We start from the raw sequence: 25,636 nt of genomic DNA, 5'->3' as shown, positions 1-25,636 counted from the left end.
ACTGATATGCTTGCTCATCAGACCTTCTTTAGGGAAGGGGTCAGAAATTTGGTGTGGCACAGGTTTAGCTCGCTTGTCACTGTTATACTAAAACATTGAGTCCTGTGTAAGGCTTTACAAATACATCTGAAGTCCTGAACAAGGTGGTTAGTAGAGTAGAAATGTAGGCTTTAATTTTGAGCCATCTTAAAGGATTCTAGAGTACCTACTATTTTGGTTCAAAACTCTGTAATAAATTGCTTGCACTGAGTATTCTTTTGTGCCAGTGTTGTATTTTGCCTTTCCTTTTTGCTTATTTACTTATGGTGATGTAACAGTTTCTTAGAAAAAAAGAGGCAAGCCTGTTGCTTAGTTGGTTTCCTCACTAGCATGAAAATAAAACGTTCTTTAGGCTGTACTGTTAACCTGCATAATTCAAAATAATCTTTCTGTTTAGCTTAAGTAGCACATTTTGTTTGTGGTTTTAGCGGTACTGGGGAATTGGGGAATACATTTTTCCTGTTTCAGTTTGAGGAATAAGTGTCCACATTCATAAAGCACAAAGTCTGTATTTTCTGGGTCCTAGGAAATCGTAGCCAGGGTTCCCGTTCAGGAAGCTCTGATGTTGTTGCTTTGGCTGCGTGCTGGGTCTATCGCACTGCTTTAGTGTGTGGGGAGGGTGTCGGGAGGGTTAAGTGCCCCCCCCCCACCCCCATTGAATCTATCCTTCAGACGAAGACAATGAATTGCAGTGAGCGACACTTGTGAGCAAGGAGAAACTGGGTCAGTTCCAAGCTCATGCGGTGTGTGTGTATATATATATATATGTGTGTGTGTGTATCTATATATGTATATATGTATATATCTATGAAAGGAGATGGAGGGAAGTAGACTGCTAACGTTCCTTAACATGATGTAAAATCTCTTGATGGATTTTGAGGTCATCTAGCATAACTTCCTATGACAAAACACTACTGATGAGTAAAACAATGTTCATTAGTGTTATTTATTAAGGACTTATATTCTTCATGAAACTGCATGCTGAGGTCATGCAGAAAATTCAGATGCCTGTAAGATGTATTATTTATTTATTGAACTTGATCATTCCTAGTAAATGGTATCGTAACTTCAGAATCTAATTTGGAGGAGTTGGAATTAAATTTGAGGATATGGTAGAGGTGGTGTCCTAATAAGATTTTTGGCTTATTGGGCTTTGTACTATGTAACCATTGTGCTTTCACAGTCTCCTAAACACACCTGGGCTGAGTAACTTGCTTTTGTTAGTCATGGCCTAAGGATTGTGTTTAAGCACATTTTCAGTAGCATGGATGAACCGCCAAGCATTGTATCTTTCTGTGGAACTGACCATGAAAATGCAGTAGTCTGTTCTTCTATAGGTTTTTAATTTGAAGGACGATAAATAAAAGCAATTGTTTTGAGAAACTTGTAGTAATATGACTTTATCTGTGGAACAGATAATTATCTGATGGCGATCTGTGAGTTTTCAACAACTGTTCTCTGAAAATGAGGTGATGTTATCATAGTCTGCTTTTCTCTTATTGTGGCCTTATTAGAAAGTAATTTACTTCCACTGTCCCACTGAATGCAGTAGTGGGAGTGGTAAGGATAAATTTAAATAAATGTAATGGAAATAAGATTCATCTAGTGAAGTAAAGACTTGCTGTGGAATGAGTGGATAGTGAAAATTTGTGGACCTGTAGCTGAGAGGCAGGATCATTGAAGTATAGCTTCACTTTTGGAGAGCAGTTTTTGGAATCACTGGTGCTCTTATACCTCAGTGACAAGTTGAAAATAAGCAACCTGTTCGGAGGCCATGTCAGAACATCCTTCAGTGCAGTATGTAGCCTTGCTGCTCTGTCATTAAAAGCGCTCTCTATTTCAGCAACTGACTTCTGACAACCACGAGCAGCGGAGTAAGGCGATGCATCCTGGCTGGTGGTCAGTCGGTCCTGTACAAGATGCAGTACCTGCTCCAGGGAACTTCAGCTGTGGACTTGAGAGAATTCTGAGTTAAGAAAAGTGGTTTTCAAGTGCAGTGGACTAGTTTAAGGACAGTTTTCTCAGGTGGTTGATGAGGTTTTAAAGAGAACCATTGTGGTATTGCTGTGTTGGAACTATTGAGAATATTTTTAAGGCTTCTGTTGCTTCAGTGAGTATCAGTCTAGGGGAATATTGCTTGTTATACTTCTTCTTAAGCATAAGTATTAGCTAGGGAGGTGTATGTTTTTGTAATGATGATGGTCAGGGTTTTCTAATGTTTCTAGTGTTTGTTTGCAGGTGTTTATTTACTAAGCAGTGCTGTTGACTGAAGTCTCCAGGGGATAAGTACTAAGGGAGTTAGGCTTCTTCCTGAAGATGCTGGAATCTAATCATACTCATACAGTTTAGCCTGGGTTAGAATATATAAAATAGTGATTTAAGAAAAAAACAACTTTCAGTTTAATAGATTTATTCTTAAATGTATTAAAATGTGAAATGATAACTTACTGAAGACCTGTATCAACATGTTACTTTAAATATGTAAGTTTACCATTATAAAATATAAGAAGGACCTGTTGGACAAGGTAAAGAAAATCTGAATGAGAAGAGTTACTGGCCTACGCTCTTGTAGTTAGAGTTTTTTTTTAATGCTTAATCAGCTTTTGATAGCAATAATTGCCTCTTCAAATGTGAACATAATATTCTCTTATAGGTTGATTCATCCAGTTTGGTACAATGAGTAACTTCTCAGTTGAGAAGCAGGAAGTATTTTTGTCTTTTATTTTCCTTCAATCTATAAATAAAGATTATGCCAGAGGATCTATCGGATCCAGTCTTGCTGGACTTCACTTGTCCAAAGTGAAGTATGGATGAGGTATGTGTAAAACTACCATCGTTCATTAAAAGTTTGAGGTATATGGTTTTATACTTCAGTTTATCTTTTTTAGTACATGTATTTCAGTTAAGCTTTATCATTGAAATAACATTAAGTGCTGGTTTTGTGCATTTACTCAAATTTCAGTTTCCATGCAAATGAAGCTCAGCAGACAAGAATAAACAAGTAACATAGTAAATAAAAGGAGCAAGTGGCATTTCTCAGTATTAAAAAATCTGAAATAGATTCAAATCTGTATTCAGCTATATAAACTTTAAAACTTTACTTGCATCTGTACTCTTAGCTACCAAAAGAATATCTTAATGTATCAGCCTTTACCAACTGGTGATTTTCTTAATAAAGAGAAATTAACTCATTGCAGCTGGAAGAACTCAAAACCTTCCAAATCACTGATAACAGTCACTTAATTTAACCTTTCTGTCAAAGTATTCTCCTGAATTGAGGCCTATATGTCTTTTAAAGCAAATACTGCTTTAGTTTAGAGCTCTAGCTCTCAAACTATATTGTTTCATATGTTTATCCACTTCTGAAACTATGAATTGATAGAGCATTGAATTTGTGTGCTGCTGGTGGTATGTGTATCAGAAGTAGGAACGCATGGTTTAGAAGTAGTGGAAGTCTTCTTTCTGTCACTGAAATGTTTCTACTTTAGAAGAGATTTAGTGTTAAAGCTTTTTTTTTTTTTATGGGTACTATAGACACTAAACTTCAATCTCTTTGAAATGTATGTTGAATTTTAGATTTTGAAAACTTTGTGTTCATGTAATACTTTACAGGAGATGTTTATTATATATACCTGAAACAAGGCCTCTGGCATTTCTATTTGGAATTTCTTTGGGAGTGAATTTCTTTTGTATCTCTGTTGAAGTGAGGGAGGATAAGTAGTCCTGTAACGACTATTTCAAGACGTTCTCATTCGCCTACCAGGTCGTCTTCTCAGAAGTGTTTTGATGAGTCAGTAGTGCTTGTAGACTAGAAAGGTGCTTTTTCAGATCCATGGGCATTTGGCTCCTGTAACTAGGTGAAAATTTTTAGAGCTTGATGGTTTTTGCCAGTCCCACTTTGAACTATTTGAAATGCCTGTTATTGGCTGCTGCTTTTACCTCTGTATTGTTGCGAGCTGATGCAGCTCTTTGTAGGTCAAAACTGTGATTCTGGTCATTAATTAAGGCACTTCTGGCCTTCAGAGGAAGATCTCGGTCCTGTTCACAGGGCTGAAACTAGCTATTGTGCCACTGAGAAAGTGTGTGTAATCCTAGCCTATTAGAAAATGTCTTCTGTTTGAGCTAACTTAAAAAAAGCACATCAGGCAGTAGTTATTCCCCTAGCTTGGTCAGCAAGCAACTGTTATGAGATCCTGATTTCACATTCATTGATACTAGATCTGCACAATTGTATTTCTGCTAAATTAGTTGGAGCATGTGATCTTGCTGGTTGCAGGAGAACAAACTGTAGCTGATCTGGCTTAAAAATAATGTGGACAAACAATATCTGATTTGATCTGGAGCTTGCTGTTTCGAAGCTAACTCATCAAATTCATTCAGAAAATTCTGAACTAGCAAGACGAACTTATATTAAATCAACACTGTCTCATGTGGCTATAACAGTCTTGATCTGACATTGGAAGCCCTAAAACGAGATTTACTGTATTTGTTGAAAAGTAGTTTCAAATATTGGATATAGGACCTTTCCTTTTCTTTCAAATTAAAAAAAAAAAATGTTTCGAGTAAGTCGTAGATATCCCTGTGTCTTTCTGTGTGAAAAGTGGGAACAGTGAATAAGAAATTGGTTTCAGTTTGAAAGAAAGCAGGGAGTGTCCTTGTCCAAATGCGAAGCCTCTAAAGGACTCGAACTGAGCATGAAAATGCAGGTAGCAGTTACTATAACATCCAGAGCAGCTTATATTAATCAACTTCAAGTGTGTATCTGCTGCAAGAGGTTGCACTGTGACCTTTCAGTGTTCAGGCTTCCTTCTAGAAGGAAAACGTTCTCAGTAGACAGAAAGATTAAATGAGATGATTAAACCCAAAAGGGCTTCCTGAATCAGTTTGAAATAGAGGAAATGTGTTTGTTTTATGAAACCTGTGAAGCTATACTGGAAATTAAAATTAAATGGTGGGGTATGTGTGTGTGTGGTTTTTTAATACATTTGTCATGAAGTCCCTCCTGGAATTCATGAGTTGTGGCTAATACTTGTTGTAAATGCCTATTTTGAGTACCTGGGAAATCTGGAGATTAATGTGTGTACCTCCCCTCCCCCCCAAAGTTGAGCCCAGTGTTGAAATGTGTTGAGTGCTGTTAAGCACCTGGCATTCAGTGTGTGAAGATCTGTGTAAGAACAAAAGCCTTCTGTAAAACTGTAAACAGCCTTGAAGAAAGCTTAAATTTTTTTTCCTGTATAAAACCTAGATGTTAGTCAAAAATCTAGTCTATTTTATGTCATTGATTAACTTGGGAAAATAATATTTGGCAGCTAAAGTAGGTGGAAACTTCCTGTTTATATGACACTGTTTAAATTTATTTATAATCTTACCTTTTACTTCTGGTGTTTGATTGATTAAGTTTCCAACTGTTTTGTAAGTTTTCTTTTAAATTTCAAATTACAGGTCCACGACTAGCTTTGGCAAGACTTCTTTCAGGTGAGTGTCTCGTGGACAGATTATATTATCCGATAATGTGTCCCAACAGATTGGTATTGGGTTTCTTGGCCTTCACTTGACAGTAAATATAACATTGGGTTATGTGTTATGCTGATAACAAGCCTGAATCTGTATTTCAATTTTTCTTCTTTTATATACCCTTAAGTAGTTCTTTGTTTCTTGCTTCCTTTGGCCACTTTACAGTTCTTAGTAAACTGTTGCTTGTCCAGAGAATACACTGTGGTTAATCACTGATATTTCTGGAAGATGAATGTTCATTCAAGCAGGAGCATGCTGGTGAACTGAGAAGTTGCCTAGATGTTAATGGAAAAGTATGGTCTTGTAGTGAAAGCACAGAACCTGGAGTCAGGACAGGTAATTTATACTCTTAGGCTGATTTTGTACGTAGTCCGTGGTAATATATTTAATTTTTACTATCAAATTTTCTGTACTTTATTTTAGCCACTTGCAGGAGGATGCAGTACTTGGCAAGATTTTTGAGGGTGAACTTTTTAGAAGTGCTTTGAGTCTGCAAAGTGAAGGGACTATAATGACACCTCACTGCTTTAAGTGTTTTCACGTTCTCAGACACTTGAACTTTGTGTTCTATCATAAATTTCAACTACGTATAGTACAAAAACTATGATGGTTGCTATTTCCAGTGTATTACTTTCCCTCCGTGCCCTTCCACAATGCCAGATAAATTTAATGTTTCTACTGAATCTTGTGCTATAACACAGAAAAGGCTGTATTTGATCCTTAAAATAAGCCTTTCATCTGAGAGTCTCTTATGTCAGTCACAGTGCTGCTGATGTAGCTCACCACATTTTGCATGAACACTGGAAGCAGTTGCATTTCTAATTAGAACCTTTAACTTCTGGCCCACTACTGACCATTAGGGAATGTTGTATGCATACCTCTACTACAACAGCTGCTCTGTTGTAGCTGAACTTGGGGAGTTAGAGTCTCTCTAACAATATCAAAAATACAAAATACTACTGCTTTAAGAGCTGATGAAAAATACGCCTTTTCAGTGCTGCTTTCTTTTTGTTGAAGAGCAGGAAGAGAGTAGGTGAGCTTTATTCCTCTTTGCTTTTATTCCTCTTTGTTTCATGCTGTCAGCAAGTGTGGGCCAGGGATATGTGACTTTGGGTACGGAAGTGTGACAACGGCATTTTTGCCATTGAGTTTGGAAGACCTAGCAGTCTTGTATGGGTCGGTTTCATTTCGCGCCCTCCTGCGCAGTGGGCGGTGCGAGCCTGGAGCCGTCGGCGGCGGTGCGCGGCGGGCGGGCCGGGCCGGGCGCTGGCCGTGGTGCTGAGCCGGCCCGGCCCGCGCCGCCGAGCCTCGGGGGCTAGTGAAAAAGTGTCCTCGGTCAGCAGTGAGGCTGGTCTTAAAAATAAACCGTCAAGCAGGCCACTGGAGATGTCCAGACTGAGCTCCGTTTGGTGAATGAAAGTGTGAGGGAGGTGGTAAGGTTTTCTCAGCTGATGGTGTGTTGTTTGTCTTCGTGCTAAACCACAAGAGGCAGCAGATAGAATGTGCAAAACAATGAGGATGAAACTCCACAAAGAATTAAGTAGTTCAGTAGTACATGGAGATGTTGGCTTAGGATTTAAGATAGTTCAGGAAGCGTTACTGGCAATGTTTCCAGCGTATGGAGATTTTCATTTTGCAGTATTTCTTTCAGTGACGGTTTTTTTCAGTGCAGTAAATTTGCATAGCAGTTCCCATTTTTCATTCTGAAATAATTAGTTCATCAAACATAGCATCGTTTCCATTTGGAGAAAATATTCAATTGGTTATTCTGAGTGGTGTTTTAATAAAAATGTTTAATACTTTTTCATGTACGCACGTTCTTCATAGAGGAGTGTCTGTAATGCAGGAAGTAATGACAATGACATGTAATTGCCATTTTTAATTCCTCTAATATTAGTATGGGGTCATCCTTTTATCTGAGCCTGTCAGTATTTAATTGTACATAACATAGTAATAGCCTGTATTGAACTGTAGAAAGACGAAAGATACTCTTTGCACCACGTGCTCAATGTCTTATAGTGGTTATATGTGAAACATAGGGCTGCAGAATAGCTTACTTCACAGGTTGTGTGTGTGACTTCCTTTAAAACCAAGCAATAAAAAAATCAAGAGTTTATTCGAAGTGTTGAACTTTGAACTGAATTTTGACATACCTGTGGCCAGGTATAATGGAAACCTCTAGTTGTACCCCTCCAGGTAACTTCCATACCTGAAATGGCAATAATAAAACTTTTTAAGAAACTTTACGCTTCATGCTGGCATTGCATTAAAATGGTAAAACGAGTGCGGGTGATTTATTGTAGAAGTGATGCTTTTCTGTGAATTGAAAATGTGAGTAGTTAGACTTTCAACGTGAGTTGTGTTTCTTCTAACTAAAAAGTGCATTTTTTTCTTTAATTTTCTCTCTTGTTACATTGGGCAAATGAAGCTTAACCGTTTATTCCCCTAGTCACAAACTTTTTTTTTTTCCTCTTTGGAGTAAATGAGATTTTTTAGTTCTTGTTCTGAAAATAACTTTTCTGCATTATGATCTAAGCTATTAAAACTTCTTTCTATTTTTTACTGTGTTATTTCATTGTCAACTATGTATGGACTGAGGCAAATGCTGTAAATGGGTCAGAGTGCTCTTGTCTAGCTGCAGCGTACGTTGTTGTCAGTAGTAGTCTAGCAGGTCTGTTTCAGCTCTTAGCTATTTTGTGACCTGAATGTTTGTTCCGAGTAGGTGGTGTGTTAGGAGGATATGACCACTTTTATTTTTCCATAAGAGCAGATCTGTGCTCTGAATAGAAAGAAACTTGCACTGCTAATTTTTGTGTTTATGTAGGAATGTGTTTGAAAGACATAGATTTTAGTCTCCTACCAAATTAGAAGCCCGTTATTGGTAAACTCTGCCAGTTATTAGTGCTTGTCATTTAGGAATGGACGATAGCTATGCTGTCCAAACACTTAAACGTAACCTGTGTCTTGATTTGCTTTTAGTGTAGACCTGGCTTTTGATAGTTAACAATTAAAACTTCTTCTTTCAAGTTGTAAACTGTGGATGAGAGAGTATATACCTGTATTTAAAATTTTTTTTAGAGATTTTTTTTTTCTTAGTATATAAAAAAGCAAAACAGTTACCTGACTCTTTCAAAACCAGGGATGAGTATGTTTTACTTGAAAGCAATTAATTTTGAATTTTGTTTTGTTTAAAAAAAGTGCTGGTTCTGTAGATAACAGCTTAACTGGGATTACTGTAGTTCAATGAGAGTAAAACATGTTAAATTGTTCAAAAACTTTGAATGGAAAATTGCCATCCGCTGTCCTAAGGAAAGGTGAATGATGATGGTCTAGTATGAAGGTGAGCCTATTGATGCTAATGATGGCTTGCAGGCAGATAACCTGCGATCTGTAAATGAGCTTAAAATTGTTCAGCATTTGTATTGGCAGTTTTTCCCTGCAAAGTATTTTGAGGAACACTGAAATTACAGCTGAATTATTAGATTGTGGCATTTGATGGATGGAACTGATAAAAGAGCTTTGAAACATTGTACTTTTTAGAAAGCTAATTGGGTCTGACAGTATGATGACAGAAAGTAGGCAGTACTCTTGTAGAAGCAAGCACTACATATTTGCAGATATTGACAGTTTCTTTCAAAAGATATGCTTGTATGTAGGAATTCTACAGAAAGAGCTTAAGCTAGAAAATGAAGATAGATTCATGAATCTGGAAATTATTTCAGAAATAATTTTACAGAAGGACTCTAAATCAAGCTGCACAACTGTGCAAATCTAGGTAGGTCCTGGCATACCTACTGATTGGAATGGAAGTAATGTTCTGAATTTATGGCGTAACCTAGCTCTTATTCTGAAAGGCTACCATAGCATATTTTTGTTAAACTTTGATTCTGAGAAGAGTGAACAAGTCGTCTTCTATGCCCTGAAAGAAGTAAAATGGGTAACGTAGTGATGATAGTTGCTCTTGGTTCCTGTAAATCTCATCTTTCCAACCTAGAATTAGACTTGGGAACACCTTGCAGATGAGGATTCTCTTTCCTCCTCTTGCGTTAAAGACACCATCACGTTTGCAAATACGTGAAAGGAGCAGGAATAAGACTGGCTATGGTGCTGTTTTTGGAATTGGTTTTGAAAAACCAGAAAACTTCGGAAAATGTTTTGTTCTGACGTTATCAACTTGTATTCATAGTAACGGTCCCTAAGTTGGAAACTCTACCGCTAAATTTTATCCGTATTCTTCCTAGATGAAGTTAGTGTAGGCATAGAGGCTACAGTGGTAAGATCCGAACACTATTTTTTGTACTCTAGGAGAGTTGAACTGAAGTGGATGAGACTGCATCAACCAAAAATCAGCCGTATAGATCTTATGTGGTATTTTTTGAGGAAATTTTTTGCTATGGCTATCTGATAGAATCTCAGACAGGCAGCAGAACCTCCTGTCTATTAAACGCATAAACGTCCAGTTCAAAACATGGAAGTAGTATGAAACTAAGCTGTTCTTAGCAGACTGAATTATCCAAAGCTTTTGTCTATTATTGTCCAGTGTCATGCTACGAGGAGCAGTTAGTCTTTATTCTCATAAGTCCACATATACCACTTCAAACAGACCACAACTTTCTGCTTGTTTCCTAGAGCTCCGCTGTACCCCAGGACAGTTTGCTTGTCGGAGTGGTACCATCCAGTGCATCCCTTCAAACTGGCAGTGTGATGGATGGCCCACCTGTGAGGACGAGAGTGATGAAGTTGATTGTCCAGGTAAGTAAAGCTGAGAAAACTGTTCATCTCTGAAAGTCACCTTGTTTTGCCGTGGTACTTTGACAGTTCTCTTTGTAAGAAGGCTTGCTTATTTTTGTTTGGAAAGGGAGTGAGTTTCGTAGGGTTGTACCTCTTATTTATAAGCTTTGAATTGGCGTCTCTTTACTTTGTGTGGCTAATGCTACAAGCAGTTTTTCAGCAGCCTGAATTATACTTCTGTTCTTGCAGTCTGAGTAGATGTTCTGGAGGTGAGGAGAGTTTGTAATTTAGAAAGACATCCATGTTAGAGAGAAATTATGTTGCAGTTAACCAAAATGGCATCTAAGCTTGCAGTTACATTGTGAATTTCTGTTTTAGTTGTCTGAACATATCAAGCTGTGCTGGGCAACGTTGTTGGACTAGGTGTAGAGCTTGTTCTTTGCTTCTGTACTGGTTATGCTTCATGTACATATGTGGAGAACTTTGATCCGCCAAACAAACTGGTGTATTTACTCTTAGTAAACTCATGTGGTCATACAAGCTTTCAGGAGCTTATTACCCAGCAGTGGTTCTTTGCTAAACTTTTGCATCTTAAATGATTTTCTGAACACAGATGCACAAGTTTGAACACTTTCATTTCTGTTCTTGAAAAACTGGCCAGTGCAATTTCCCCCACCATATGTTTTAAAATGAAGAAGGGGCCTGCCTTTTTTTTGCTAAGGACAGTGAAGCAGGAATCTGAAAGCATGAATTAGAATTTAATTGTGCCATAATTCAAAATTTGTATCTCTCATGTGACTAAACAGCATTCAAGGACTGTTTTCAGAAATTCTTTGTCGTTAAGCTACTTGATGTGCTTGGCAGAGGATCATGTGAACTTCACAATAATGTCATCGCAGCATTCAGTCCATCACTATGAGTTTTGAGCTATTTTAGTTGTTGAGGTGCTACCAAATAGTAACATAAATGTTTTACAGGAACAAGCTCTTTTAAATATTCCTATTTTTGAGGGGAATTAGAAAAGTAAGTCTAACACTTGAACTTTGAAACTGTACTTTATTACCCTCTCCCCACTGTGTGCTGCATACAGAATTAAAATGTATTCAGTGCTCTGTTTAGAAGACTTTTGGCTAGTTTGTGTGTGTATATACATTTGAAATAAACAAACAAACTGTTACTTTCTTCTGAATACTCAAATTAAGCTATACTTTTGAGATTACTTATACTTAATCTTCAGGGTGGCTATCCTGAAGAAAGGAAGCTTCTATCGTTGTGCTGTTGTTTATTGTCCTTTTTAGCTAATTTTGACCAGATGTGAAGGACTAGGGATCTAAAAGTTCTGGGGGTCAATGAAGATTAGTGGATAGATAAAGCAGAGTCACATTAATATTCTGATTTATTCAAAAAGCACTGATATCTTGACTTGTGGGAATAATGGAACATCGGGAATTCTTAGTGGAAAACAGTGTTTTTATCTTCTGGTGCCTAGTATATCAGTTAACAATTTATGTTGTTGCATGGAGACGCTGTTCATGCAGTCTCCCACAGAATACCTTGCTGTGGAAGAAAGGGGGAAAATGGATGATCATGACTCAGGGACTGGAGTTATGAAGAATATTTGGTGTTTGGCTAGGAAAAGGGTTTTATAAAAGTAACAGTTCTCAACAAATAGACTCTGCCTGTGTGTTGAGGTGTAAGATTCACGGGACTGCCTGGCCTGACGTGATGAGAAGAGCTTTAAATTACGAAATTAGAGGAGGTGAGTGGGAGAGACTTGTTCCACCTCCGTATGTGTACACAGGAAGAGGAGAATAACATCTATAAAGAATATTAGAGGGGAAAATGATGGACAGTGTAGAGAAGGAAAGTACTCCAGCTGATGAGAAGAGTAATTGGATAAGTAATTGGTGAAAGGGCTGTACTCAGTAAAACAGCCAGAAAGCTGGGTGTGGCATTTATGAAAGAACTGAGATATTTGCACAGTAAAGCAAGGAGTATAGCCAGCAAACCAGAGGAACGAGAACTACTGGTGTAGGATGTAAAACTGTATTATACCTGTAACAAAAATTTGGTGGGATAGCATAGTGACCTGAAACAGATATTGAAGGGCAGGTATTATTCACAGCTGTCAAGAATAAGGACAAGTTGGTGTGCTGATGTGCTTGTTAATGGTGTATTAAAGGTAAATCTGGGGCCAAAATAAATTTAGAAAAGTACAGTCCTGCAGTTGTTAATTTAGACCACTGATGTGTGAATAGGGTTTTTATGCTGGGGAAAATAATACATCTGTGAAGATGTCATAGGAGAGACTTAACTTCTGAGACACTGACTGGAGAAATAATGCTAATAATAGCAGTAGGACCTAGTCATACTCAGGAGTGATAACTTTCTTCTTTGGTCACTGAATTAACAAGAAGTGATGCAGCTTTAAATTTAGAAAATACCTTTAGATTTGGATGAGTAATCATGAGATGATTCAGTTAAATATTTTTAAGTTAAGGTTCTTAATTTCAAAAAAGACAGACTGAACACCAAAAAGAACTACTTAGTGAAGCCACCTGGACTTGTGAAACCTGGACAATTAAAACATCTCTTAAATTAAAAGGCATGAAGTCTCTCTCAAGCATTAAGAGAAAGCCTTTAAGGAAGGGCTCTGGATCTGTTTGGGAAACTTGTTATGTTTCAGCCTTTGAGCTCCTAATGGCCCGCTCCACTATGAGCAACTTGAAGAAGATCAATAGCAGTGAGTTAGGTTGCGGTATTGATGGCATTGTCTTTCGATAACTACTTTCTTCTATTGCTTTTTTCAAAGGTTTAATACAAAGCCATTGTAAGTTATTTGGCACTGTTAGTTTAGTTCACCTTTTTATGCCTGATTTCATTCATGTTAGTAACAGAACTCCTGTTTAACTCAAGAGGATCATTTAGTAATAAATTAGTCTGGTAATCGTGTTGTCCTAAGTGCAAGAGCACCCTTCCCCCCTCTCCTCCCACCCCCCAAATCCCAGGACATTTTTGTTAGGACCATTTATTTCAGTGTTTTTTCAGAGCACAGTTAGGTAAGTCATTCATTCACTGACAGTCTGAGGAAGTATATGGAATGTATACTTTTGTTGGTAGACCATTTTTCAGAAGATAGTGTTATCATAGTTGTTTTCATTCTTATTGCTTCTCTTCAAAATGACCATTTTCCTTTAAGCATGGAATTCCTTTTAATTCCAGCCTTAGTGGGTAAAGTGCAATTCTCCCTGCCCCTCCTAGTGGGCATGTGAGTATTGGTGGGATCTGCATCAGTGATTACCCTCAGCCTATCTGTGTGATAGGCCTTTTGGCTGCTTACTCCTGTTGGCATACGAAAAATTACTGGGAGGATTTATGTAGGATGTGACTACAACTCTCTCTTCTGCTTAGGCTTTTGAGAAGACTCATGAAAGTTGTATGCTCTTCCATATCAAGAGTGCTTGATCCTAAAACTAATTTAACCGGAATTGGTATATTCTGTGAAATGGTTAAAACATGCTAGTATCTTATATAGGTGGTACTTACAAATGGGAATTTCTTATTTCGACCTCCTTGCACTGCCCATTTCTACACAAGTAGTCAAAAGTAGCTTAACTTTTCCACCTTCATATACAAGTTTTGTATTTGGCTTTGTAATGCTCATTAGATTTCCAGCTTTTCTTCTACCAGAATGTCAGATCAGCTTCTCCAAATATCCTGCCTTCTGTACAGACCCTCTGGTCAAAACTCATTTTCAGCAGTATGAGTGGAGCAGTGTTCAGAGTAGCTCTGGCTGTTTACCTGTGTTTTATGCTTATGCTGCATAATAGCTGTTAGTTTCTGTTATATATGGACAGAGAAGGGATGTCTTAAATTCCTGTGCTTTTCCCAAATCCTATCCACAGTAATTTTTTAACTTGCGATTGTATGGGTGATCATTGTTTTCTCTCTCTCTCTCTCTCTCTCTTTCTTTTATAAATAGAATTCTTCCAGTACAAGTGATTAAATTGTGCTGTCAACAGTCCTTGTGTTTCTCCCTATGTGTGAAGTGGAAAACCTTCAGCTAGCCCTTTAGTGCACACCCTTGCTTAATGCTGTATTCTTCCTGTATTGGGTGTGTCGCAGTATTGTTTTCTAGAGCTTCTTGGTCAGAAGTGAGGACACGGCACGGTTTCTCTGGATGTAGCTGATCTGAATTCATAATATTTTTTTTGAGTTTGAGGCCACAAATCCAGCTGGACACATGGCCATCCCTTAAGGCTGTGGTAGGCAGTGGTTGCAAGATGTTGCTAGAGGAGATCATTTTGGAGCTGCTCTGTGATTCCATGTTAAGCAGTAAGATTTTACGTGTTTTAAACTTGAAAAAAGCATAATTTCATACAGAAACAATCTTGTTAGGAAGCTAACTGTGAATGCCGCTCTCGAGCGATGTCGTCTTGTATACTGTTCTTACGGATTCCCCAAGATGCAGGTTTACATATTTCTTCCTAATACTGTATGTACACCCTTGCCCTACCTAGCTCATACATGCTGTATCATTTTGGATCTGGAAAGCCTCCTGTGTGGAGCCAGCTGGAGGTATGGCCAGTAAATGATAAAGCAGCAGCTGCAGCATGCTATTTGACATTGGTCATAAACAGTTTTCTGTGTTTCATTTTGCCAAAGATAGTCTGCTTAGCGTGCAGTGACTGTGAGCTCCTATTCTCCCAATAATTCACCTGCTTCACCTCATCTCTTGTTCTTTCCATTCGCCCTTTCCTTTTAGCTCCCTCTTAGGAGCTTCCAAACTGGATCAGGACTAGTTTCTTCCACCTCAGGAGAGTCAGTACAGCCAAAAGTTTCAAATGAAGGAACGAGACGCCACTTTAGGTGGTTGATATAGTATATTCTCCTTCACTAAATATCTTTATCATTTAATTTTCAATTTGCCTCATGGGCTTAGAAGCTTTAATATCCCTTCTAAAATGGTTTCAGCCCTGTTCTTGTCAGTATCCTCTCTTTGCTTAATCATGCGTTGGGAGTAGCATTTCCGTTGATTAGTCTGGCATTTCCTTCCTTAATTGAGCGTTTGCTCATATATTATGAAGTACTGCGAGCGGAGATTTGCAATCTGCTTTCTTTAAACTGTTTTATGATTTTTGTACTTTTAGCACATCTCCTTTTTAAGCTAAACAATAATGATAAAAAGCCCCTGATCTCTTCCATGCTTTTTCTGAACCCTTACTGAACTCGTGTGAGATGCAGCCTTTTACCCTACTTTTTTGTGTTTAAGTTATAAGCTCTTTACTGTCAGGACAGTCTATTATTTTGAATAGTGCACAGCAGGATGCTCTTTTTGGTTGGCATTTATTTATTAGCATAATGCAATTGATAAAGTAAAGCATGGAGCTGCATCATCTGAGAAGAATCGCCCCTTTCTGGGGACATGTGAACTGTATTTATAAGTCTTTAGGCGCAAAAATTGATATAATCCTGAAGTTCCCTCACCTCTTAAATTACCAGATTGAATTAAATGCTTCCCAAGCTTTTGGTAGGTAATACATTAGACAATGAGCCTCACGTTTCCTGTCTGTGTAGTTATAAGAGAAAAGAACTTCCACGATCTGCAGTCTACCCTCATAAGATTTGTCTGTCTTGTACTCTGGTCTTGCTCTGAATAACACTGTACAAATTACTAGCAGCTAACGGGAACTTGGATCTCTTAGAGTCATTCTTCTTAATTTTGTGAAAACAGTGAATTTGCATGGCATATAATTTGAGTTAGCTGTTGCTTGATACTACATTGAAATAACATCAGCCCTGTAAGATTTTATTTACAAAAATTCTGGATCAGCCTTATTCAATATTCTTTGTATAAAAGAATGGGAAAAATGGGAGAAGACCATCCGCTACTGGAGGTGTATTTAAAAGTATTTGAGTTCATTTTGAGATGACTGTATTCCTCCTCCCACCATAGTTGACATAGCAAAACTCCTGTATTGGACTTTTTTTTTTTTTTTAAACTAGGCCACTGAAATGTCTTAGGGAGCAAAGCAGCTTTCACATGCAAATTTTGAGAATTTGTATGTTTAAACAGGAACAAACTAAATCTTAGAACAAATAAGGTATTGCACGACCTTACTTCACAAACAGTTTTATTTTGAGGCCATTTCAGTGGAGAGATGCTTTAGTATTCCCACTTTACAGAGATGGCAATGCAAAGATTTGAGGTCAAGTGTTATGCTTTGAGTATTCAACCTGAGGTTTGCAGGAGGTTTGACTACTCCAAGTGCTCCATGTTAGATAGCATGTCCTATACTTCAGCATAGTTCCTGTTGAATTCAGTGACAGGTGTAGTATCTCAGCAGTTCTGCAAAAAGGCAAGACTTAATATCTGACATCTGACCTTAATATCTTAACATCTGACTTTGTGAAGTGTTGGGCTTAAGTGACTTGTCTACTGGGACACCGTAACTCTGGACACCAGTTCAGCTGTCCTAATCTCAACATTCCTACCCAGAGGAGTCCTGACCCTACAAGGGCTTCTTCGTATTAATTTAAGATCCTGACAGTCTCTTCGGTCTGCCCCTTATTTGGTGGAAAGCAGACTTCAGGATGCATGGCAGATTGCAATTTCTCTTCCAGCTCCTCTAAACACTGTTTTCCATTCACCATCGCGTTTGTCCCCCCATGCAGCGCTTCTCAGCAAGCGTATGTTCAGCCTGTTCCTGTCTCGGCTGCTGCCGGCTCTGGCTTTGTTTGGTCGCCGCTCTCAGCTCACGTTCCATTTGTGTTTTTGTTTCCTTTTACTTGGTCTGAATGAAGGAGGCACTGAGGGTACGAAAAAGGAGCTTTCTGCTCTCCTTGTGTGCTTGGCTTCTGCAAATGAGATGTAAAATGCAAAGAAAGCAGTGCTGTGACCCTGTGGGCACATGATGCAGAGGGATTTCTATGGGCGTGTACAGTGAAGGACTGTGGGGGATTTCATCCACAGAGGCTGGAAAGAATTATGGGCAAACTCCTGTTTATTTCGGATGAACTCAACTGCGTGTTGTTCCCTTCCTTTTCCCTCTGCCCCCAACAGGAAAAGCATAACTATACACATGGAGCAAAAAATGTTCTGCTGGATTTCAAGGCTTTCTTTTGCATTTGGAAGCCACAGCACTTGCTACAGAATCGTAGTTAGTAGCGTGGGCAAAACTTCTCCGCCTTCCAGTCTCTTCGTTTTTGTTCTGAAAAATAGTTGAACTGTTTTGATTTAAATCTGAAAACGATTGCCAATATAAATATAGTAGGAGCCATCCATCATGGTAAACTTTCACTTCTGAATAAGGAATTTGAAGTTTTGAACAACTGAAAGTACAGTCACATAATCAGAAGTGTTGGGCAACTTAATGATGTGTAGCACTATTACTCAGACTGTAATCATACTAGAGTGAATTAGATAGCAACTATTTGTAATTTGGAAGGAGCTAGAAGAATACCAATTCTGATTTTTTTTCCATTTGGAAACAGATTGGAGGATGTTCAAGTCTACCATGATGTGGATTGGGGCAGGGGAGACGGGAAGAAATTTTGTACCCCACAAATCTGTCCTTGAGCTGATTTTTTTCCACTTCCCCCACCTACTAACAAACAAAATCCTTATCTGGCATAATTGTATGGAGTCAAAGAGGACATAGAACTGTCTTGGCTAGTAAAGATACTTCTTCTGCTGTTATTGCTTGTGGTTGTAATATCTAGATAATAAAAGTTTTTGAAAACAACTCATCTTCCCAAAAGTGATAGCTTTCAGAATATTAAGTGTGCACCCAGCACTAAGGTGCACACCAAAACTAAGGTTTTCCTTTCTGAAACACTCCAGGGTGGTTAGATGGTGAACTTCTGGACTAGGTTGATGTCTTAAAGCTTAGTCCATGGCACTATTCATTTCTTTTTAAAGATAAAAGATTTTATAAAGGAAGCAAAGTATGCCGAAAAATCTTCTGCAGGGTATTGAAATAGTACAATAGAAAAATAATCCCTATTTTACCTTTGCCACCAGAATATACAGCTGCTTTTTACTGCAATCAGGTGATTTACAGGCTTGCTTAGCATATTCTTTTTTTTTTTTTTTTTTGCCCCGGAAAAGCTTGTCATCTTCTCTTTACGCAGAGACAGAAAATTCAGTACAAACAGAAGCAATTTTATATTTAAAGGGCTCCAATTCATTAAGCAACTGACAATGTTGGGCCTAAAGGATAACTTACTTGAGATGGCTCTCAAGTTCTGTTGGGTTGCTGGTGCAGATCTGCTGACACTGGTACATTATATAAGCAAATCTTGTGGAGGGAATGAACGTCCTGCGTCCTGGGTGATGACTGATAACTCACTTTGCTCTAAACAATTATATTTCTTAGCATCTGGGATAAATTCTGGCAATTTAACATGTTATCCCAAGTAACCCTTTCTTAACCTTGCGTATTAAAACCTATGAACTTCTGTTTTATTCCTGGGGGAGTTAAATTGTTAAGTACTTGTGGGCGTTCTGTTTAGCCTTGGAGGGACAGCCATATGGCGTTGCATCTGCTCTGCAGACTTCGGAGAGGCAAGTAATTCTTTTGCGTTCAGTTCTTACTGGTTCTTTAGTTTTAGATGTTACCATTTAATTTCATGGAAAAACAGAGCTTCCCATGCTGACCTCAGTTTGTCTTTGGTAAAGCGTTCTACATTAATTAATATTATTTTTTAAAAAGTCTTAATATAATTAAAGTTTGGCTATTTTTAATGTCTTAGTTATCACTCTGAAGATTGTAGCATAAATACTGCTACTGAACCATTAGGGTTAACAACAGTCAAACTGTAAAAGAAAAAATAGATTGGCCTTTTAAAGTGCTGCAAATAACCAGTGATCTTCTTTGTCGAATAATTTTGCCATTTTGTGGCCTTTGAAACATATAGGAACTGAATTTCTAGACACAAACATCTTGCTTGTGATGAAGTAGATATTCTAATACTGAATACTTTATTCCTGTAAGGCCATGTGAGTGTATTATGCCATTTCTTAAAGGGTGATCTCTACAGACATGCAACTCCTGGGATAATGTGATAATTAAATATCCCCTGTTTATCCCATTAACCCAGGGCAAAGTCAGTATGCTAGAGCCAGATGAAGGCAAAACTAGTCTGCTGCTCTTAGGCTCCAGCTAGTGTTTTTTTGCCCATCCCTGCTAAGACTGCATTCCAAAGAGTGCAATTGTTTGATGGTGAGACAAGGAGGTCTTTCCTCCCAGGCTAATATATCAAGTAGCCTCCAACGCTGGGTTTGAATTATGGTGAAATTGCTGTGGACCTCTTGCTTTTTAAGGATAGTCAGAAAGGAGAAAGTTGTATTGATATAATTTGGAATAGAGTTTAAACAGATAGCGTTAAACCTACTGAAAAAGACTATGTAGCTGGTCCATGACTGGCTTATTTGGTTTAGCTAGGGTAAATAAGCTAATCAGCTTTAAAGCAAAATAAGCTTTTTTTTTTTTTAAAGAGAAACAAATGTCTGCATAGCTCTTTGCACTGGTTAAACTATATTAGCTTAAGTAACATCTTGTAGTATTAAATAATGTACTAGCAGACGCTTCTAATGCCTGCGTTCCTGGGTTCCTCATCTTTCTCTTTTTAGGGTTAATCCCTTGTTTCCAGATTAATCTATCTTTGTGTTCACCTCTTTCTCAAAGGTCTCTCTCCACCAGCAATCCAGCCTTCCTACTTAGGAACGTTAGTTTTGCTGGCTAAGGTCATTCCTGTAGTGTCTGCACCTGAACTTGTGTGCTCCTTATTTACTCCTGGTAGGCATGTGAGACCTCCCAGCATCTTGTCTGAAATTACATCTTCGTAAGTTCTTGAATCTGATAGTTTATCACATATACCTGTTTGGAAGACCTGACGGTTAAATTAGGGTATGTTTAAAAGAGAGGAAAAATTTTTTTTTCTCCAGAAATAATGAGCTAACATTTCTTGTAGAAGCTTGAGAGTAATTGAAAAGCGGTTTCCTTCTGGCTGAAGATAGATTTTTCTAGTTTCAGTTTTGTCCTAGATCTCAGAGAACGTGTTGGAAAATATGTTGAAGGAGTTGTCTTAGATACTTGCACGTACAGTTGAGAAACTAAGCAGCTGGAGAGAGTGGGTAGTTCTGTAAACAAGAACAGATAAAATGCACTGGGAATGATGCATTTGCTGCAGCAACTGAAATGACAGGTGTCAAGATCTGTGCACAACTGCAGTTGAAAATCTGCCAAAATATTTAGCTTAATTTGCAAGACTTGTTTAATGGCTCTCTTGTTGTTGACTCTCTTCAACTGCATGCGTTTTTGTTATATACTGCATAAGATGGCCAAGCTGTCGTTGGAGGGATTTACCGTTCTTTTTTTTACCTACCTGCGTTGTTTATCGTATTTTTCTCTTGAATTAAAACCCAGGAAAAGCTTAGTAAAATGAGATCTGTGTCTGCTTGCATCTTGCACGTGTACTGAATGTTTCTTCTTATCCCTAGGCTTGACAGGGGACCAGCGAACTTACCATGGGAAGGAAAATGTGGACTCTAGGCATAATCGAGGAAGAGGAGGAGAGACGACCCGCTTTCACACTGTCAATGTAGCACAGCCTGTCCGATTTAGCAGTAAGTTGCAGACCGGGAAATCTGGCCCATCTCCCTACTAATTAATTTACTAATTTAAACTACTTTTTCTTTCGAGGAAAAATTAACAGATTTTTGCCTTTGTTGGGGGGTGGGGAGATTTTATTTGCGTGTGGTGCTTTTTAAGGTTGTTGCACACTTCATTTATATATGTCCTGCTATATTGCATAATTTATGTAGCAGGCTGATGCACAGACCCCTTCTCCCTAGTAATCATGTTTTTGTGAAACAGGAGTTGCAATTTTCTGTTACAAACTATGGGCCTAGTTTTCTGTAATTACAATAAATTAAGTGTTGATTTTAGCCTTCAAGCAGGGGTCATAATCTAGCCCTTTTGTCACTAGATGTGAGCTTGGATGCAGGTTTGTTTTCCTGGAAAGGGGAGGGGGGAACAGAATTGATTGCTTTTAATAGAAATCATTTTGAAGATGATCTTGCAGAAATCAGCTTACTGTCATTAGCTGAAATTTAAGTACATGTCTGATGTTCTGAGTTCTGTGCTCTTTTTAAGGGAAAAAACATTCTTTTGGGAGTGGGAAAGTCGGGAGAATTCTTCATTTCTTGCTTCTCTGAAGAAAAAGACTATCAAAGAAGTGTGTAGCTCTCACCGGGTTTCTCTGTCACTTCCATCGATCACTCAGGAAGTCTCTTCCCCTGCAGTACTGCTAGCCCCGCTGCCTGCACCCTGGTGGCAGCGTTATCTTAATACTTACAAATAACTTGCAGCTATCCTCCCTCTTGTCGTGGTTCCTAGTGACTGCTGCCTCTGAATCTCTTCAGGTCCAAGAACATCTTATTGTCCGGTGCCTTCTCGCTCTTATCTCAGTCCCTGTGTGCTCCAGGGATCGTCCAGTGATTTGGGAAGGCAAGAGAGCCCTGATTAGTTGCAGGGGGTGGTGTGGGCAGGCCAAGAAGAGGATATGCGGAGAAGACCACATGGAAGCAGTGAAGTTGGGAATGACTGCTTTGCCAGGTGGTGATCATTTTGAAAGAGACAAGTGATTAGCAAAATCTAATTTCTTCCCTTCATTGATTTTAGGGAAGAGACTGTTATTAAAATAGGTATCTTGATTTGTCATGGATTGCGGTATCTAACCTGTTCTGGTAAACAGATTTGTAGAAGGCAATAAAGCAATTTAGAAATTGATGTGGAAATAACTAAAATGCTCTACAATCTAATTGACTGATACTGTATTCTGTCCCATCTTACAGGGATGTGAACAGTAGATTTTAAAAGCTCCCATTGCTCTTTAAATATAAATGGAGAATGAAGAAATATGCTTAATTAAAGGGCTTCAAATCTAAGTTTGTGTGTCATTATTTGATGATAAAGATCACTGTTTCTGAAGGGAAGAAAGTCCTTAGGCTTGTGAGCAGGACCTCTTTTGAATGCTTGCAACAAACTTAAAAGTATGTGAATTTAGTACCTTTCTTAGGTGTTGTGCAAAATGAATATTGCAAATGCAGGTGCTAAAATCATATTTCTTGTCTGTTTTAAGTTTCATCAGCCTATCTGTCTCTGTTATTCCGTTACCCATCACCTCCAAGAATGCCAGTCATCAAAGCCTGCAGGTCTGTTTCATCCAGAAAAGTCTCAAGGCTTTTTGTTGCATATTTGCTTAATTGAGTTAATTGAGAGAGAGCAGTTCATCACATCACCTTCTTTTCCTTCGTATGTTTCCTGAAGATCCGCTCTGCAGTGATGTTTTTCAAAACAACCGTTGTCCCAGAACCCCCATTGTATCTAACGATTGACTGTGAGAGCAGGAGGATGTGAATACTGCTGAGACTGTTTGTAAAAGAAGTTGGGCTAACTACCTGGTAGAAAAACAGGAGCATTAAATTGCCCACCTCTGGTTTTTGCTTCCTGCTTCTAGCTGCTTGCTTCGACTTAGATTGATCCAACTGATCAAATTTATAAAGGTGGACAGGGAAGTATCTTCCACAGTAGATCATCAGTCTTAATTAAGACTTTAAATGCTGTCACAATGCAGTGAAACATCACTTGGAGTTGCCTCTTTTGAAATGCATTTTACAAATTTCAAGTTTTCCTTTAACAACAGCATTAATTAAGTAAACCTTCTATGATCTGTAATGCATGCATCTCCTAGTGAGGTAAAGTATATACAGGGCTTGTTGTGTATACATTATCCAAGTCATTACCTATTAAGGTGTCATAAACTGATGAGAAGGCCTTCCCTTGAGTGAGGATCCTAATTTGGGGGGAATGGTTTCCCTTCTATTCTTCATGTTTCCTAGGAAAGTGCCCAACAGGATGGCACCACTATGAGGGCACGGCCAGCTGTTATAGAGTCTATTTAAATGGGGAGAACTACTGGGACGCTGTGCAGACATGTCAGCGGGTGAATGGATCCCTTGCCACCTTCACTGCAGACCAGGAGCTAAGGTTTATTCTGGCACAGGAGTGGGACTTGGAAGAAAAAGCATTTGGAAGGAAGGACCAACGTAGGTGAGTGGGAAGGAAAGGACAGAGGCTGTGTTTTAGGGGAGAATGGTTTCTGTGTGCTGTAAATGCTGGTAGTTCAGTTTGCTTAGAAAATCTAAAACTAAAATTGACTTTGGGTTAATAACCCTGCAGGAGCATGCTGGTTGATGGCAGTGACGGTCAGAGTTTTAGCTTTAATCAGCATTAACAAGTAGGCTACAACTTGGCCTAGTCTTTTTGTTTTCAGGCGAGGTACTAGTGTTCTTGAAGAGCAACAGTGAAGATGAATTTTACAATGACATATTGCTGCATCTGCTTTGTGTGGAAATAATGTTCCTTTAAGCTTTTCAACAACGTTTTTGTTTCCATTTCCATTAAGTACCAGTAGTTCTGACAAAGACTGCAAACTTGACATAAGAAATAAAGAGCCATTCTGAATTGTAAGAACTATGTTTTGGTGACTAAATGTTTTATACTGTTAGTTCACAGCAAATGTAGTTCCTTTTTTAGCCTGTGGGTTTCTTGTTCAGTCTTATGTGCTGCCATGCTGGTGATCCACCAGCAGTAGTCCAATAATTGTTTATCTCTGTCTCTGGAGATTTAGATGGTTTGATCCTGAGCAGTCTGACACAAATTGTGCATGTTTATAAAATATTTGGCTACTGGATGCTTTTGTGTGGTTTTGGGCTCAAGATACTGAAGTGCTACCATAACAGCAGAATAAGGTGCCACTTATATGTGGAAATAAAGGTCATACCGATATGTCAGACATGACAAACTATGAGGTGTTCTCCTTTATTGCTCAGTTGTAGTTTCTCTTTCTACATTTCCAATGTATGGGCTGAAACGTTAAGGAAAAGATCATCAGAGTGTTTTAAAAGCTAGTTTTAAGTAGAAATTGTAAGGTTCTATATAATTAGTTTTTAATTGTGTTACTATTGTTTTGTTTTGTGTCTTTAGAATCCTTAAATATTTTTATTATAGGTTCTGGGTTGGATATCAGTATGTCATCACCAATCGAAATCACTCTCTAGAAGGTCACTGGGAAGTAGCCTATAAAGGTAGGCCTCTGAAATTATTACTTAGTTAACTGTCCCATGAAAAATATCTTAAAGCTTGCATATTATCTGTTAGAAGAACATTGCTTCTTTCAGTGATGATGCTGAAATAGATAAGGGGAACTGCTTTGCTTTACAGTATTAAAATGGAAGAGTTTAATACATTATGCACATGCTTCATTTTCAAGTGTCGGAAATTTCATAGTTGTTCACAGTAAGTGCTTGTAGGAACAGTGAGTGCTTTGCCGTTTATTTGGGATTTCCCTTTGATTTAGCTGAGAAAAGGAAACCACTCAGAAGCTTCTCATTTTATGTGGTTAATGTCTGGTTTTACTGCTGATTCCTAGTATTAGTATTTGAATACACTAGGAGGGGATATTTGGGTTGTTTTGGCTTTTTTTTGTGTTTTGGGAGCTTTCTATGTGATTAAAAAAAAAAAGAAAACTTGAATTTTGAATAATTACCTGGAAATTGTTTCACTTTAAAATATTTCAGGTAATTTACTTAAACCAAGAAAAAAGCCTACTTCCCAGATTAAAACATTTCGATTTATATAAAGAACCAAACATTAATCTGGTAGGCACTGCTGGCTCAGCTTATGCAATTACAGAACAAGCAGCTCCCTCTGCTGAAAACACAAAGATCCTTTTTTATGCATTTTTTTTAAACTAATTCAGTTGAGTGACTAGTCAATCTCAAAGTCATTGTATACACTCTTACATGTCTAAATGCTGCACCAGTTTAGCATCATAGAAAGTTTAAAACAAGGCCTTTCTTTAAGTTTCGACACTGTGAATTCCATTGTAGCATTTGAAAGCTAATCCAAGTTGCTCTCTGTTCATGAACAGCTTTCAGGAACGGGAAATCTGTGAGGAAAACTGTCCATTATGTATATCTACATAATTAACGAGCAGGATTTTGCTAAACGGTTTAGGTCTTGAAAAATACTTCTCTTGGTACATGAGGCGTTTGGTAGAACTCAGCTAAGATTCCCAGTGACATTGCTGATTTTACTGTGCTGACATGCACAAAAGTGTTGATTTCTTCTGCCACTGAAGTAGAAAAATTTGATTGAATATTCGGAGAAAACCGCTGCGTCTTGTGGAGGCAGTAGCATTTTCATTCAGTTCCTTAAAGTAAAGCACCTAAGACACGTTTTTTGGCAGCGGGGGGAAGAGGAGAAAGGAAATGGCAACTTTT

The 25,636-nt window shown here is 38.3% G+C and overlaps 1 protein-coding gene across 2 annotated transcripts in view; it reads left to right on the top strand.

Moving 5' to 3' along the window:
* Window positions 1-25,636, top strand: part of DGCR2 (DiGeorge syndrome critical region gene 2) — a 52,310-nt gene that overhangs the window by 11,619 nt on the left and 15,055 nt on the right. Inside the window, exons 2-6 of one of the 2 annotated variants that reach the window (XM_068910971.1) lie at window positions 5,482-5,514; window positions 10,183-10,305; window positions 20,789-20,914; window positions 23,192-23,402; window positions 24,363-24,439. In XM_068910971.1, the coding sequence (XP_068767072.1) occupies window positions 5,482-5,514; window positions 10,183-10,305; window positions 20,789-20,914; window positions 23,192-23,402; window positions 24,363-24,439 (570 nt within the window). The remainder of the gene's footprint in view (window positions 1-5,481; window positions 5,515-10,182; window positions 10,306-20,788; window positions 20,915-23,191; window positions 23,403-24,362; window positions 24,440-25,636) is intronic. The other variant, XM_068910972.1, reaches the window with a different exon arrangement.

This window comes from Struthio camelus, chromosome 17 (assembly GCF_040807025.1).
Source record: "Struthio camelus isolate bStrCam1 chromosome 17, bStrCam1.hap1, whole genome shotgun sequence".
Taxonomy (NCBI): domain Eukaryota; kingdom Metazoa; phylum Chordata; class Aves; order Struthioniformes; family Struthionidae; genus Struthio; species Struthio camelus.
Note: the sequence above shows the minus strand (reverse complement) of the source record. Positions and strands in the feature narration are given on the sequence as shown.